The sequence below is a fragment of the Podarcis melisellensis genome (genome assembly GCF_964234715.1).
Source record: "Podarcis melisellensis genome assembly, chromosome: 10".
NCBI lineage: Eukaryota > Metazoa > Chordata > Lepidosauria > Squamata > Lacertidae > Podarcis > Podarcis melisellensis.
This window is the reverse complement of record NC_138542.1, coordinates 41,589,216-41,601,216: the sequence shown is the minus strand read 5'-3', so window position 1 is coordinate 41,601,216 and position 12,001 is coordinate 41,589,216. Positions and strand designations below refer to the sequence as shown.

The 12,001-nt window shown below is 37.8% G+C and overlaps 1 protein-coding gene and 1 long non-coding RNA gene across 2 annotated transcripts in view; one reads left to right on the top strand and one right to left on the bottom strand.

The window, feature by feature from the left end:
• The window catches only part of LOC309379401 (uncharacterized protein), a 101,097-nt gene extending 94,971 nt beyond the window's left edge, over nt 1-6,126 (bottom strand). The window contains exons 1-2 of the mRNA XM_081928512.1: nt 4,593-6,126; nt 3,734-3,789 (exon numbers count right to left, since the gene is read on the bottom strand). Of these exons, the coding sequence (XP_081784638.1) occupies nt 3,734-3,789; nt 4,593-4,814 (278 nt within the window). The 5' untranslated portion in view covers nt 4,815-6,126. The remainder of the gene's footprint in view (nt 1-3,733; nt 3,790-4,592) is intronic.
• Nucleotides 1-12,001, top strand: part of LOC309379406 — a 356,632-nt gene that overhangs the window by 67,514 nt on the left and 277,117 nt on the right. The gene's annotated exons all lie outside the window — the stretch shown is intronic.

The window sequence follows — 12,001 nt, the reverse complement described above, 5'->3', positions numbered from 1 at the left end:
ACCATGATACTGTTGAAGACTACCTAGGAACTGCACTACAGTGGTACCTCGGCTTAAGTACTTAATTCGTTCTGGAGGTCCGTACTTAACCCGAAACTGTTCTTAACCTGAAGCACCTGAAGCTAATGGGGCCTCCTGCTGCTGCTGCTGCGCCGCTGGAGCACGATTTCTGTTCTCATCCTGAAGCAAAGTTCTTAACCTGAAGCACTATTTCTGGGTTAGCGGAGTATGTAACCTGAAGTGTATGTAACTTGAAGCATATGCAACCCGAGGTACCACTGTACTTTGAGGTCTTTGCAGGTGACAGGGTGTAAAGTGTAGCACAGGGCCACCCCTACCATTTGGCAAAATAAGGCAGCTGCCTTAGATGACAGTTACAGAGAGGCATAGGCAACAGCACCCTGAGTGCCCTTCTTAAGTTGGCTGGCTATTCCCTTCTGTTGAAGAACAGACCTGTGCTGTCCTAGTGCCTCAATAAGATAACATCCCATCACCAGTCTTGAAGTATGATTCAGCTGCCACTCCAGTCAACTTCTAGAGCAGGGTATCTTGTCTGCCTCAGGCAGCAAAATGCATTGTGGTGGCCCTAACATGGCATGCAAACAAACTCAATTTGCTTCCCAAACAATCTAGTCATTTTCCCACAATGCAAGTCCCCAATGAACTCTTATAACCATTATCCTTTCCCCAGGAAAAGTAGAGTAGGAAGGTTGACAACAGTGCTTAGTGTATTATTAGTATATTCAGGAAATATTATTATTATATATTAAATTTATATATCAGCCCTCATCCAAAGGCCACAGGGTGGTTTACAAAAGAAAAACACAAAATACATTTTTGCATAAAAGTTTGGCAAGAAATAGTTTTAACTATTTTAGAGGTTGCTATGTTGGTTGTTATTGATAATTTCACCGTTTTATGGTCTTTTGTTATATTTATGGCATGTCGTTTTTATTTATTAAAAACCACCTTGTAGGAAAACAATGCTGAAAGGTAGCCTAGAAATCTTTTAAATAATCAAATAAAAACAGAACAAAATCAAAAGCTTAAAAAGGGTCAATAGGGAATTTAGTACAATTCCATGTGCAAGTCAGAATACTCCATTGCAAAGATGGTCCAGGTTTTCTTATCTTTCAATAAAAACGAATCTACTGCTCCTTCTGGCACCTGGTGGCAGCCCAGTCTTAAGAGATGGTACACTAGACAAATATGTGTGTATGCACACCACTGCACCATTACCACAACACACAACATTACTCAGGAACAGCAGGGACGTTTGTCCATTGCGGTGAAGCTGCCAGAACTGAGTTCTAGTGAGTTCTGGCTGGAAAAAAGCCATTATTTTAAGTTACACATTTTAAAAGTGGTGGTGCAGGGCAGGTAAGAGAAATTGAGTCTAATCCAGACTTCACTTTCCACAGACAGAAAGACCTCTTCTGCCAAAGGAAGACTTTTGATCCAGAAGGCAGATCCCATTGGTAGGAGGAGAGAGGTGCCTTTTGGCATTCTCCTTTCACCTGCACACTGCAGTGCCATCTCCCACACTGTTCCAAAGTGTCCCCCCAAAATCCAGCGGGAGGTGGTACTGGGAACTAAAGAGGGAATAAGCAGATGTCACCCTCCCTACACCAGCAAGTAAATCCCCTGAGTAGAACTCTGCTTAGGGGATGCTGCTGCAGATGAGAGTGAATTCTGGATCCAACCTAGTGAATTGCTGAATTTTCATTGTGAATTTGGAATGATATGCTGCAGAGTAAGGCTGCAATCTTGTACAGTTATAAAAGAGTTTGCCCTATTAAATTCAACAACGACCAGCTGCATGGATCTTCATCCCAACAAATACTTATCATAATTAACAATGAAGTTCACATGATGCGATGACAACTCAACCAAAGTAGAGGTCCAATGCTACTTGTGAACCAAGGAACAAGCACAAGTAGTATTTCTCTTAGATATTCTTCAGGGTTTATTTTGATTGTTTTCTGCAAATTTCAGCCAGGAGCATAACCTGCTTGAACAGGTTTGGATATTTCCCAGAAGAAATATAAAAATAGAGAAAAAAATACCTACTTTTATTGCATAATATACTCGTACACAAAAATGTTACCTGAGGATACAGTTACAGTATTCCCTTAGCTAACTCATAATGCTATGTGCTTTCCTACAAAGGCGCTTACTTATATCTAGGGTCCATTTGCCCTCAAGGAAAGTTTTAATGAATTAGCAGCAGCCTAGATCTAGAAAAATATTACATATGAAACACAGAGAGAAAATGCATAGAATTACATCAGATTCACTCAAGTTTTTGCTAAAGGAAGTCTCAGAACATGTTTTCCAATATTAACCTTAATTAACCTTTTATCTAACTGTGTAAATCTGTATTATTTAAAATGGCGAATTCCCCTCTATAGGTTTAAGATCACTAATGTAGCATCTCCTAGTGCATATAACTTACAGAATGAATGGTATGTATTAACAAAATAATAAGATTAATAACAAAATTAAAAGTGCAAGGAGAGAACAAGTGTATGGTGTTTGGATAGGCATAAACTCTTGAAGATTAAAACTTTTAAAGGCTAAAATAAATATTTTAGTCTTTGATTGCAATCCTGAAAACATTTAATGCAACTTTAATCCCATTGGATTATAGACCCATTAAAATCAATGTACCTTAATTAGTCATGATCAACCCAAAGTCCATTGATTTCTGTAGGTCTACTCCGAGTATGACTTAGCTGGATACTGCCCATTGACTCCAGCGGAGTTCAAACAGCATGGCTTTACATTCAATTGCAGTCTTTATTGTCTAGGTATTAGCAAAATTAGTGGCAGATTCCACATGAAGAATTTTAAAAATAATAAATCATTAATCAGGGTTAAATTTTAATAACAACAATAACATGTAAACACTGGACTGAAAAAAATAAAAGTTGAAACCCAACCACTTTCTCTGTTGAAGTCTATTGATGGCAATGATTCAAACCCAGCATAAATCAATTCCCCCAAACTCCCTTCTGATGATCTATTACAAAATAGATGTGTCCCCCCAAACAAGTGTGACAACTGGCCTTTTAAATATCAATGCTATAGAAATATGGTTTAGGACCCTGCGTTATTTCCTAGGTACTACTAAAGAGGTTGGAAAGAATAGAAAAGCAAGATGATAGGCAGCTGCTATATTCTAATTCAGAGAACCACTATCAAAAGTGCTTGTCATATTGACACTCCTAGAGCATTATCTTTTTGGTAGATAGTATCTTCAGACAGTCTCATACAGTAGGAATCATCACTATGTTGATGGTAACATTTCCCTTGCTCTTAAAAATCACAACTTCTTCCAGTATTCTCAGTTGTGATGTATTTTACACTTGTTTCTCAGCTCTTTTCAGGCATTTGCTTTGTTCTAAACACAAATGTACAATTCAGAAGCTGTTAGGTATCTATACTGAATATTGTGACCCAAGGGGGTGTGTTGGCATGGGATATGTGCAACAGCTTCCTGGTTTCCAGTTCTGTTATGCTACCAACACTAGCTAGGACCGAAAGCATATTCAGAATAAAAACAGTACAATAAATGAGAATTTGCGTAAATCAATCAACCTCTCATTTCATACTGCATACAATATAGTTGGGCAGAAGAGATTATTCATTAACATTGTGTTGCATGCAATTTAGATTCTCCCCCTCCCCCCCCCCCAGCTATCAAGTTGTATGAGTATTTATTCTGACCTACCTTATAAGCTTTGTTCTGATGAAGTTACTGGTCTGGAAAGGCCATGTGTAGAATACCTTGAAGAAAATAAATACAAACATTCAAAAACTGCCCCTTTAGTGTCATCCAGCCCTATATAGTTAGTCTTATCATCAACATCTGATAAATGGCTGAATACATTATCTGTCAATGTAGCAAGGTAATTCAAACTGTTTTTCCAAGGTAGTGCTATATAGAATTTTTTTAAAAAGCAGTTTCATTTCACTCCACAAATTTATCCACAGATCATTGATTTTCATGATATGCCCAAAAAGCAACACTGAAATTGGTGTCAAATCATTTCATTTATTTATCAATGAAATATTTATTTCTGCATTTTCAAAAGTTTGCACTGCCAGGATTTTGGCTGGAGTTTTTGTTCCAGTTAAAACTCATAAGTCTACTACAATATCTAAATGCTTTCACAAGAAATACTACCTTCTGAACTTTGCATGTCACTGCAATTATAATTTAAAACCCTTATCATCCCAGATATCCAAACTTAGCATTAAAATTTATTTATCTGAGTCACATGCTAAAAGTTAAGCTACAGGAACATGGTGCTTTGAAAATGGAAGTACGGTAGTTTAACTTGGGGTTGACACAACCCATTTACAGTTGCACCACAACAATCTCTGAATGGCCCCTGTATGTCTAGTGCCACAAATGAATAAACTGGACCAAATCAACAAATTATACCTCAGAAAACCAATCAAAATCCACACCTGTCTTTTAAAAGACCAGGATATCTAGGGAGAAGCAATAATTCCTATTAGATGCAAGACACAAAATAAAAATCATGTTTAAATGCAGTAAACAGTATTCATAATTGTTGGCTTACCATCGTTTTCTTTCTCTTCAAGCTTTGAGACGAATTCTGCAGAACTGGGACTTCAGGAGAGCTACGACTGTCTTGTTGCTTCTGTGAGAGCTTCGGCAGCAAGTACAGAGAAAGCCTAAAAGCTTTCCTTGCCCTTTGCAGGACCAGAGATGCTGCCTGCAACCCTTGTTTAGCTCGTCCAGTGAATCCAGTGGCAGTTGCCTGTTGTCCAAGCAGGTCCATGGGAGCTATTACAACTATAGTCTCCTTCCTTCCTTCCTTCCTTCCTTCCTTCCTTCCTTCCTTCCTTCCTTCCTTCTTTATTAAATTTTTTTTTGTCCTTGCCAGCCTGTGTTCTGAAGGTTTCTTTCCTTTTGCATTTATTTGCTATTGGATTGGAGGGAGAGGGTCACCGATTTTCAATCTGAGATCAAAGGCAGACACGTAACGGGGTGAAACATTGCTTTCGCAGTTGTATTCAGCTCCCCGAGTGACTGCCTTTCTGGAAACCTCATGGTGTTCCTCACTGCATAAGCTCTAAGCTTTCTCTGTGATTACAAGGGAAAAAAAGGTATGATGAAAAATTTAAGCAAATGAGATTTCCCCTACAGCACTGCCATCTCTCTCTCTCTCTCTCTCTCTCTCTCTCTCTCTCTCTCTCTCTCTCTCTCTCTTTCTCCTCTGCTGTCGAATAGTAGCTATCTTAGCAAACGAAAGCGCTTAATAAAGCCATGGTCAGACTGCTTACACTTGGCATTTGCTGCGATAACAAATCAGAAATGATAGCATCATACAGATTTATGATTTTTTTTGCCCCCGCAGTCACAAACATCAGACGTTTACTTTATAAAGAAACCTTTTAGATTCTCCCTGCCGTTTCCATAGTGATCTCATTTCCCCCCTTTATCACAGATTGGCTGAAGTACTGCTACCCTTTGTACATTAAAAGGCTTGTGCTCCCAACTGTCGATGGGATAGGACTGTAGCTACTTCCAGAGATGGAACAATATACTTTATTTAAGCCACACACAAAAAGCTTTCCATAATATTTGCATCCCCTCCATGGAATGGTAAGGCGGAATGCGATTTTGTCAAAATGTACACAGTTAAGTTACAACCGTTACATTCAAACATTATCTATGATACAGTTATTTAAGTGGTTGAAATACATAAAACCATCACTTTTTCAAAAGCTTTAACGTTGCATGCATTGGCCAAAATGTCACTTTTATTATTTTAACCTCATCCACAGACAATGTTTATATTGGTGTTATTATCATTTATTTATTTTCTTTGCTGTTTGTTTTTTAAAATGATAATCTGTTTAAAAAAGAGAGTTGTGGCATTATTCGGGGACATGTCTGCTTTGTCCTGGAATGCAACACTTTGTAAAAAAAACTCCTTGAACAAGGAGTTATTATAAAACTCCTAATATGTAGCATATATTATACACGCATTCCCCCTAAGTTTCCATCCCCAAATAAGATACAATAATCTTATTTGGCTCTACCCAGTGTATTGGAATGTATTTAACCTTCTTTCACAAATTTTCTTCCATAGTGTGAATTCCAAGAGCAGTTTACAGCTGTCCTGGGGGACTTCCTGTTGTAGACTAAGTTAGCTTATTAGAAAGTGATAATACTCCTAGTACTGATCTTCTGACATGCTATAAAAAGAATAAAATTCCCAATTTATTGTGAGAATGTGCAAAGCGCATAGACAATTTATGGAGGGCAGAATCTATGGGGGGAAATCTACAATTGTTTTGCAAACAATTGCATTCTGTATTATTTCCAGTAAAAGATAGGAAGGCAAGGTGTATTTGAAATGAACAGGTAGGCAGTTCAAGGCAATTAAATTAAATGCCAGTTTAGACATAAAGGCCCCAGCCACACAAAAATTAGTCAAACAACTGAAACCAATGGGACAAATTGTTACTAACCAAGGCCCATTTATATTCCTTGAAGTGGTGAAATTAACTTTTGCTGCATCAGGACCTTTATGTTCAAAGCTACCCCATATTTGTTCTACTTGCCAAAGTATTCCACTAGCTTCTGTCAGATAGGATTGCTGAAAAACAGACAGTTGGATCCAGAGGAACTCCCTTCATCTGAAGAAGATGCTCTGTATCCAATCTACTTTTGACACTAGTAGACGCCTCTCATCTGAAACTTATTTATCTCCCCCTTACCTTAGAAAAACGACTAAAACCATAATTTTAAAAAATCCAATTAGAAAAGGATACTAAACTATGGAAGAAGAAAGCCCACTATCAGCCAGAACCAGCATCAGCTCCAAGGCTTTTATTTAAAATGGTGGATGAAGCACTACCTTCAGAAGCTAAACATTCCTTGGTGAATTCATTTTGAGGTATATATATATATAAGACAGACAGACAGACAGCTAGATATACACACCCACACCCACCCACACCCACAGGAACAGCTGATCAGTTGTATGAACTTTTGGACTGTGGGCACACTACGCAAGTTTGTCCATACATTCAGAAGCTGACTTACTCTTTCAGCCCCACTCTTCTTCATTTTCAGGTTGGCCCTGAAATATGTAAGACTGTGGTGCAAAAGATCAGGCAGGAGCCTTAACTTACCCCTTCCATGCTTTGAGGAGTGTACAAATAAATTTGTAATAACCTTAACTCTCCTATTAAATGAAAGAAATTTGTAGCCTGGAATTATTCCTCTAGCTGACACCAGTCACAAATGGTCACTATGAATTATAGGACTATCCCTATATAATCAGTTGGGCTATATCTCCCATGACAACAATAAGCTTGGCTTATAAAAAGTTGATGCAGGTCTCTTCAAAATGTCTGGCTCATCTCCACAAACATATCATGTGTAAACAAACAACTCCTGTTTAAAAGAGCCCTAAAAAATAGAGCAATTATAATGAATATCCTGAAACTAAGGGCTTCAATAATATCAAAGTCGACATTAACTCTTATTTTAAGGCTTTCAAAATTCCAATTAGTTTGCTATGATTTAATTACAATTTAATCCATTTTCACACACTTACCTTACATTCCTGATTCTAGCTGGAAACCAATTGAAGTCCTGAAATACAACATTTTCTAATACCTCATAATAATTTCTAATCCCCCATTTGCCTAAAACATATTTTGGTTCATTTAAAAAGTTTTTTGAAAAGTATCCAACTTGAGTTCAATGGGCATTATGACTACAAAAAATGCAGTACAATCCTATGCATGAACATCTCAGAAGACTCATTTATTTCAGTGGGGCTTTCTTCCAGATACGTGGGTCAAGGATCGCTCCCTAAAAATTTGATGAATTGGGAGACAAAAAGAGGTAAATACTCAGTTCCAGTGTATTCCACTATATTATCTACATAATTTACTAACTGCGTTTAATGCCTACCTGCAACATTAAAAAACCCCTTTCATATCAACTGACACAGAACAATTAATACATGTACAATGACGCCTTATCCCAAATCAGGTTACTCTGTCTATGGTCTGGTCTGACTAGCAGTGCAACTCCTGGTCTCAAGTAGTGTTTTTCCTCAGCTCAGCAGTTATTTGGAGCTTCCAGGGATTTAAATTTGAAGCTTCTCCATGTGAGACGTATTGTCTATCCCTGACATTAATTAAAACCTAGCATTTGTGTAATTTTTTTTCTGCCAGAATACGAAGCTATGGAATAGGTAAAGTTCACACACCTCTCATCCACCCTGATTTAAGCAAATGTCCTTGTTTCCCATAGATACACAACCTGCAAGCTAAGCCCACATTATTTTACTGCTGCTTCTGGAATCAGTCTTCATAATAAAGTGTTCTGAAAATAGTTAGGCTCCTCAATAGTTAACTAGCTCCCTGAATTTAAGGAGGACTTCCATTTCATTCAACCTTTGTTTGTTTGTGATAAGAGGTGACCGGCTGGTGCAGGGGATTTAGGTCGGAGCGAAACAATATAAACTTAAAGCTTTCGCAGATGACCTAGTATTGACACTGCAGGAGCCAGAATCTAGTACGAAAAGAGTATTACAACGGATACAGGATTTTGGTCAGGTGGCGGGATTTAAGCTAAATAAACAAAAAACGAAGGTGTTAGGGAAAAATATGACAGACACAGAGTCAGAAAGGTTTCAGAGAGAAACAGAATTATCATTGGTGAAAAAGGTAAAGTACCTAGGGGTCAACATAACAGCCAAAAATCTGAGTCTATTTAAGGATAATTATGAAAAATGTTGGTCTGAAATTAAGAGTGACTTGGATAGCTGGGCAAAACTGAAACTTTCTTTGTTAGGCCGAATTGCTGCCATTAAGATGAATGTGCTGCCAAAGATGTTGTTTTTGTTTCAAACATTACAAATTGTGGACAAAACGGAGTGTTTTCGGAGGTGGCAGAGAGATATTTCCAAATTTGTCTGGCAGGGCAAAAAGCCCAGAATCAAGTTTAAGATATTAACAGATGCAAAGGAAAGAGGGGGCTTTGCCCTGCCAGACCTAAGGTTGTACTATGAAGCCGCAGCTTTCTGCTGGCTAAAAGATTGGCTACTTCTCGAAGACACCGATGTGTTAGATCTGGAAGGCTATAATAATGCTTTTGGCTGGCACGCATATCTGTGGTATGATAAAGCTAAGATCAATAAGGCCTTTAAGAACCATATTGTCAGAAAAGCAGTGTTTAATGTCTGGACAAAATACAAAGACTTACTGGAAAATAAAACTCCAAGGTGGCTCTCACCTTTGGAAGCCAAGGCTTGGAAAAGACCCAATATGGAAGCCTACTGGCCAAAATATTGGGAACTGTTAGAAAAAGATGGAGATAATTGGAAATTGCAGAGTATGGAGAAAATGAAGGATAAAGTGCGAGACTGGTTACATTACGCTCAGATTAAAGAAATTTTTAAAAGTGACAAAAAGTTAGGATTCCAGGTGGAGAAATCGAAGTTGGAAACAGAACTGTTAGAACCTAAGACTAAGGTACTTTCAAGAATGTATAACTTGCTGTTGAAATGGAACACACAGGACGAAATGGTTAAGTCGGCTATGATAAAATGGGCTCAGGATATTGGACATAACATTATGTTTGAGGACTGGGAAAGGTTGTGGACCACTGGGTTGAACTTTACTGCATGTAATGCTTTGAAAGAAAATGTAATGAAAATGATATACAGATGGTACATGACCCCGGTTAAACTTGCCAAAATATACCATTCGTCTGATAACAAATGTTGGAAATGTAAAGAAAGTGAAGGAACATTCTTCCACCTCTGGTGGACTTGCCCTAAAGTGAAGGCCTTCTGGGAAATGATATACAATGAGTTGAAAAAAGTATTTAAGTATACCTTTACCAAGAAACCAGAGGCCTTTCTTCTGGGCATTGTCGACCAGAAGGTGTTAAAGAAAGATAGAACATTTTTCATGTATGCAACAACAGCAGCAAGGATACTACTCGCCAAGAACTGGAAAACCCAAGATTTACCCACACTGGAAGAATGGCAGATGCAACTGATGGACTATATGCAACTGGCGGAGATGACTGGCAGAATCCGAGACCTGGGAGAAGAAAGGATTGAAGAAGATTGGAAGAAGTTCAAGACTTATTTACAGAAATATTGTGATTTAGTGGAATGTTAAGAAGGATGCTTGGTTATAAATAATTGGCCATCATTAAAATAGTTTAGAATTTGATGATAAGAGAGATTGAGAGAAACAAATTTGTAGGAGAATTATTTTATTGTATTTAAATAGGCGATTACAAATTTGGAAATAAGATGATAATTTGCTTGACAAAAATTTATTAATGATGCAAGTGGGAGCGGGAGGCGGGAGGAAGTTCAAGGATGTTATGAAATTTTGTTAAAACAAAACAATATTGTTTACTATCATTGTATTTTTTTTTCTTTCTAAAAACTCCAATAAATATCTTATAAAAAAACAACAACCTTTGTTTGTTTGTAAGATGACTTACCTGCCCTTCACCAAAAGGTCCCAGAGCTAGTTAAAACAATAACACGTACAATTATAAAAACAGTTACAATCATAAAACAAGAAAAACAGTTCCAAATGGAATGGCACAGAATAGTATATATTCAACAAAGGAGATGGATCCGGCAAAAAGGCTAGTTATGGGGCCCTGGGGAATGGTGCTACCGGAAAGGCCCCTTGCTCACCCTTTTAGGTGTCTTAGGGAAAGGGGATAGGCAGTACCACATTTTCCATTGTCGGGTTGTCGTGCTATTGCCTGCAGGCTGCTCATTTCCCCACTTATACCTCTGCAGGTGGTTTGTGTTTAAATAAAGTGGCCCATAGATCAACCAACACTGTGAGTCTGACTCTTTCTTCCCAACTTCAGGTTGCAAGTTGGTCCATGAACTACGAATGAAAAAGGCTGAAAATGTTTTAGCTAGTCATAGGCAGTCTTCTGTTTAGCTTTCTCAAGTTTAATGCCTTTAGGCAACCCACATTCGGCAGGCCTACCCAATATAAGGAGGGAGGCCACCAGGCAGCTCCATTACCTAGCAAATTTCTTTCTAGAAGGTACATTCACCTTTTACAATGAAGGCTAAATGAAGTTGACTGCAGGTCTCAAATTTCCCAGAAGTTGAGCATGGATACTTTGGAACTAGTGATAATACATTTATAGCATTTATATCAACAGACACACGCAAACACATATCCATATATAATTTATATCAAATTTACATAAGGGTTTGCTTCCAAATTTAACTCACGTAAGCCTAGAAAAAATATGTGTGCACACACTACCAGATTATCACTAAAACAGATCATTCTCCTTCCAAACAGATTGTCATTCCATGCTCCCAAAATACCAAACTGTAACAAAATACAATGTTTTATTTGTCAGACATGTTCATTAATAACTGATACCAAGTGCTGAACTAGAGTTCAGTGTTTCCAGTGCCATCTGTATGTTTGGCTTTTAAACAGTGTACATAATTATTTGGGAAAATTAGGGAACTGTAGAAGCTAAAGCCAGAATATCGTTGCAGAAGTATGCCAAGTCTGTATTTGTGGAATACATTCCAATTCCTGACGCTTCAGAAATCACACAAATGAAATGACAAGCACTGCTGATGCTCAAATTAAGTGTCAAAGGTCAATGAAAAGGGCAAAACGTGAACTCCTTCCTTCAATAGGAAAGTACCCAAGTAACTTTGTAAGCACAAACTCATAAAATGAACTGAGGAATCTACTAATTTAAAGCTGTATACCTAACAAGCATGACAAACATGAAACTATGGATTGTTGCCAACTAAATCTACTCAGAGCAGACTTATTAATGGGTCCATTAATTGAACCTTTTTCAATTTCAATGGGTTTACTGTGAGCAAGAATAGCAGAGGATGTAACCTTATGAAAAAAGATACCTGTATTTAATTAACCTAGGCTGTTTGCAATTAATTTTCAGTGGTGGAAACTT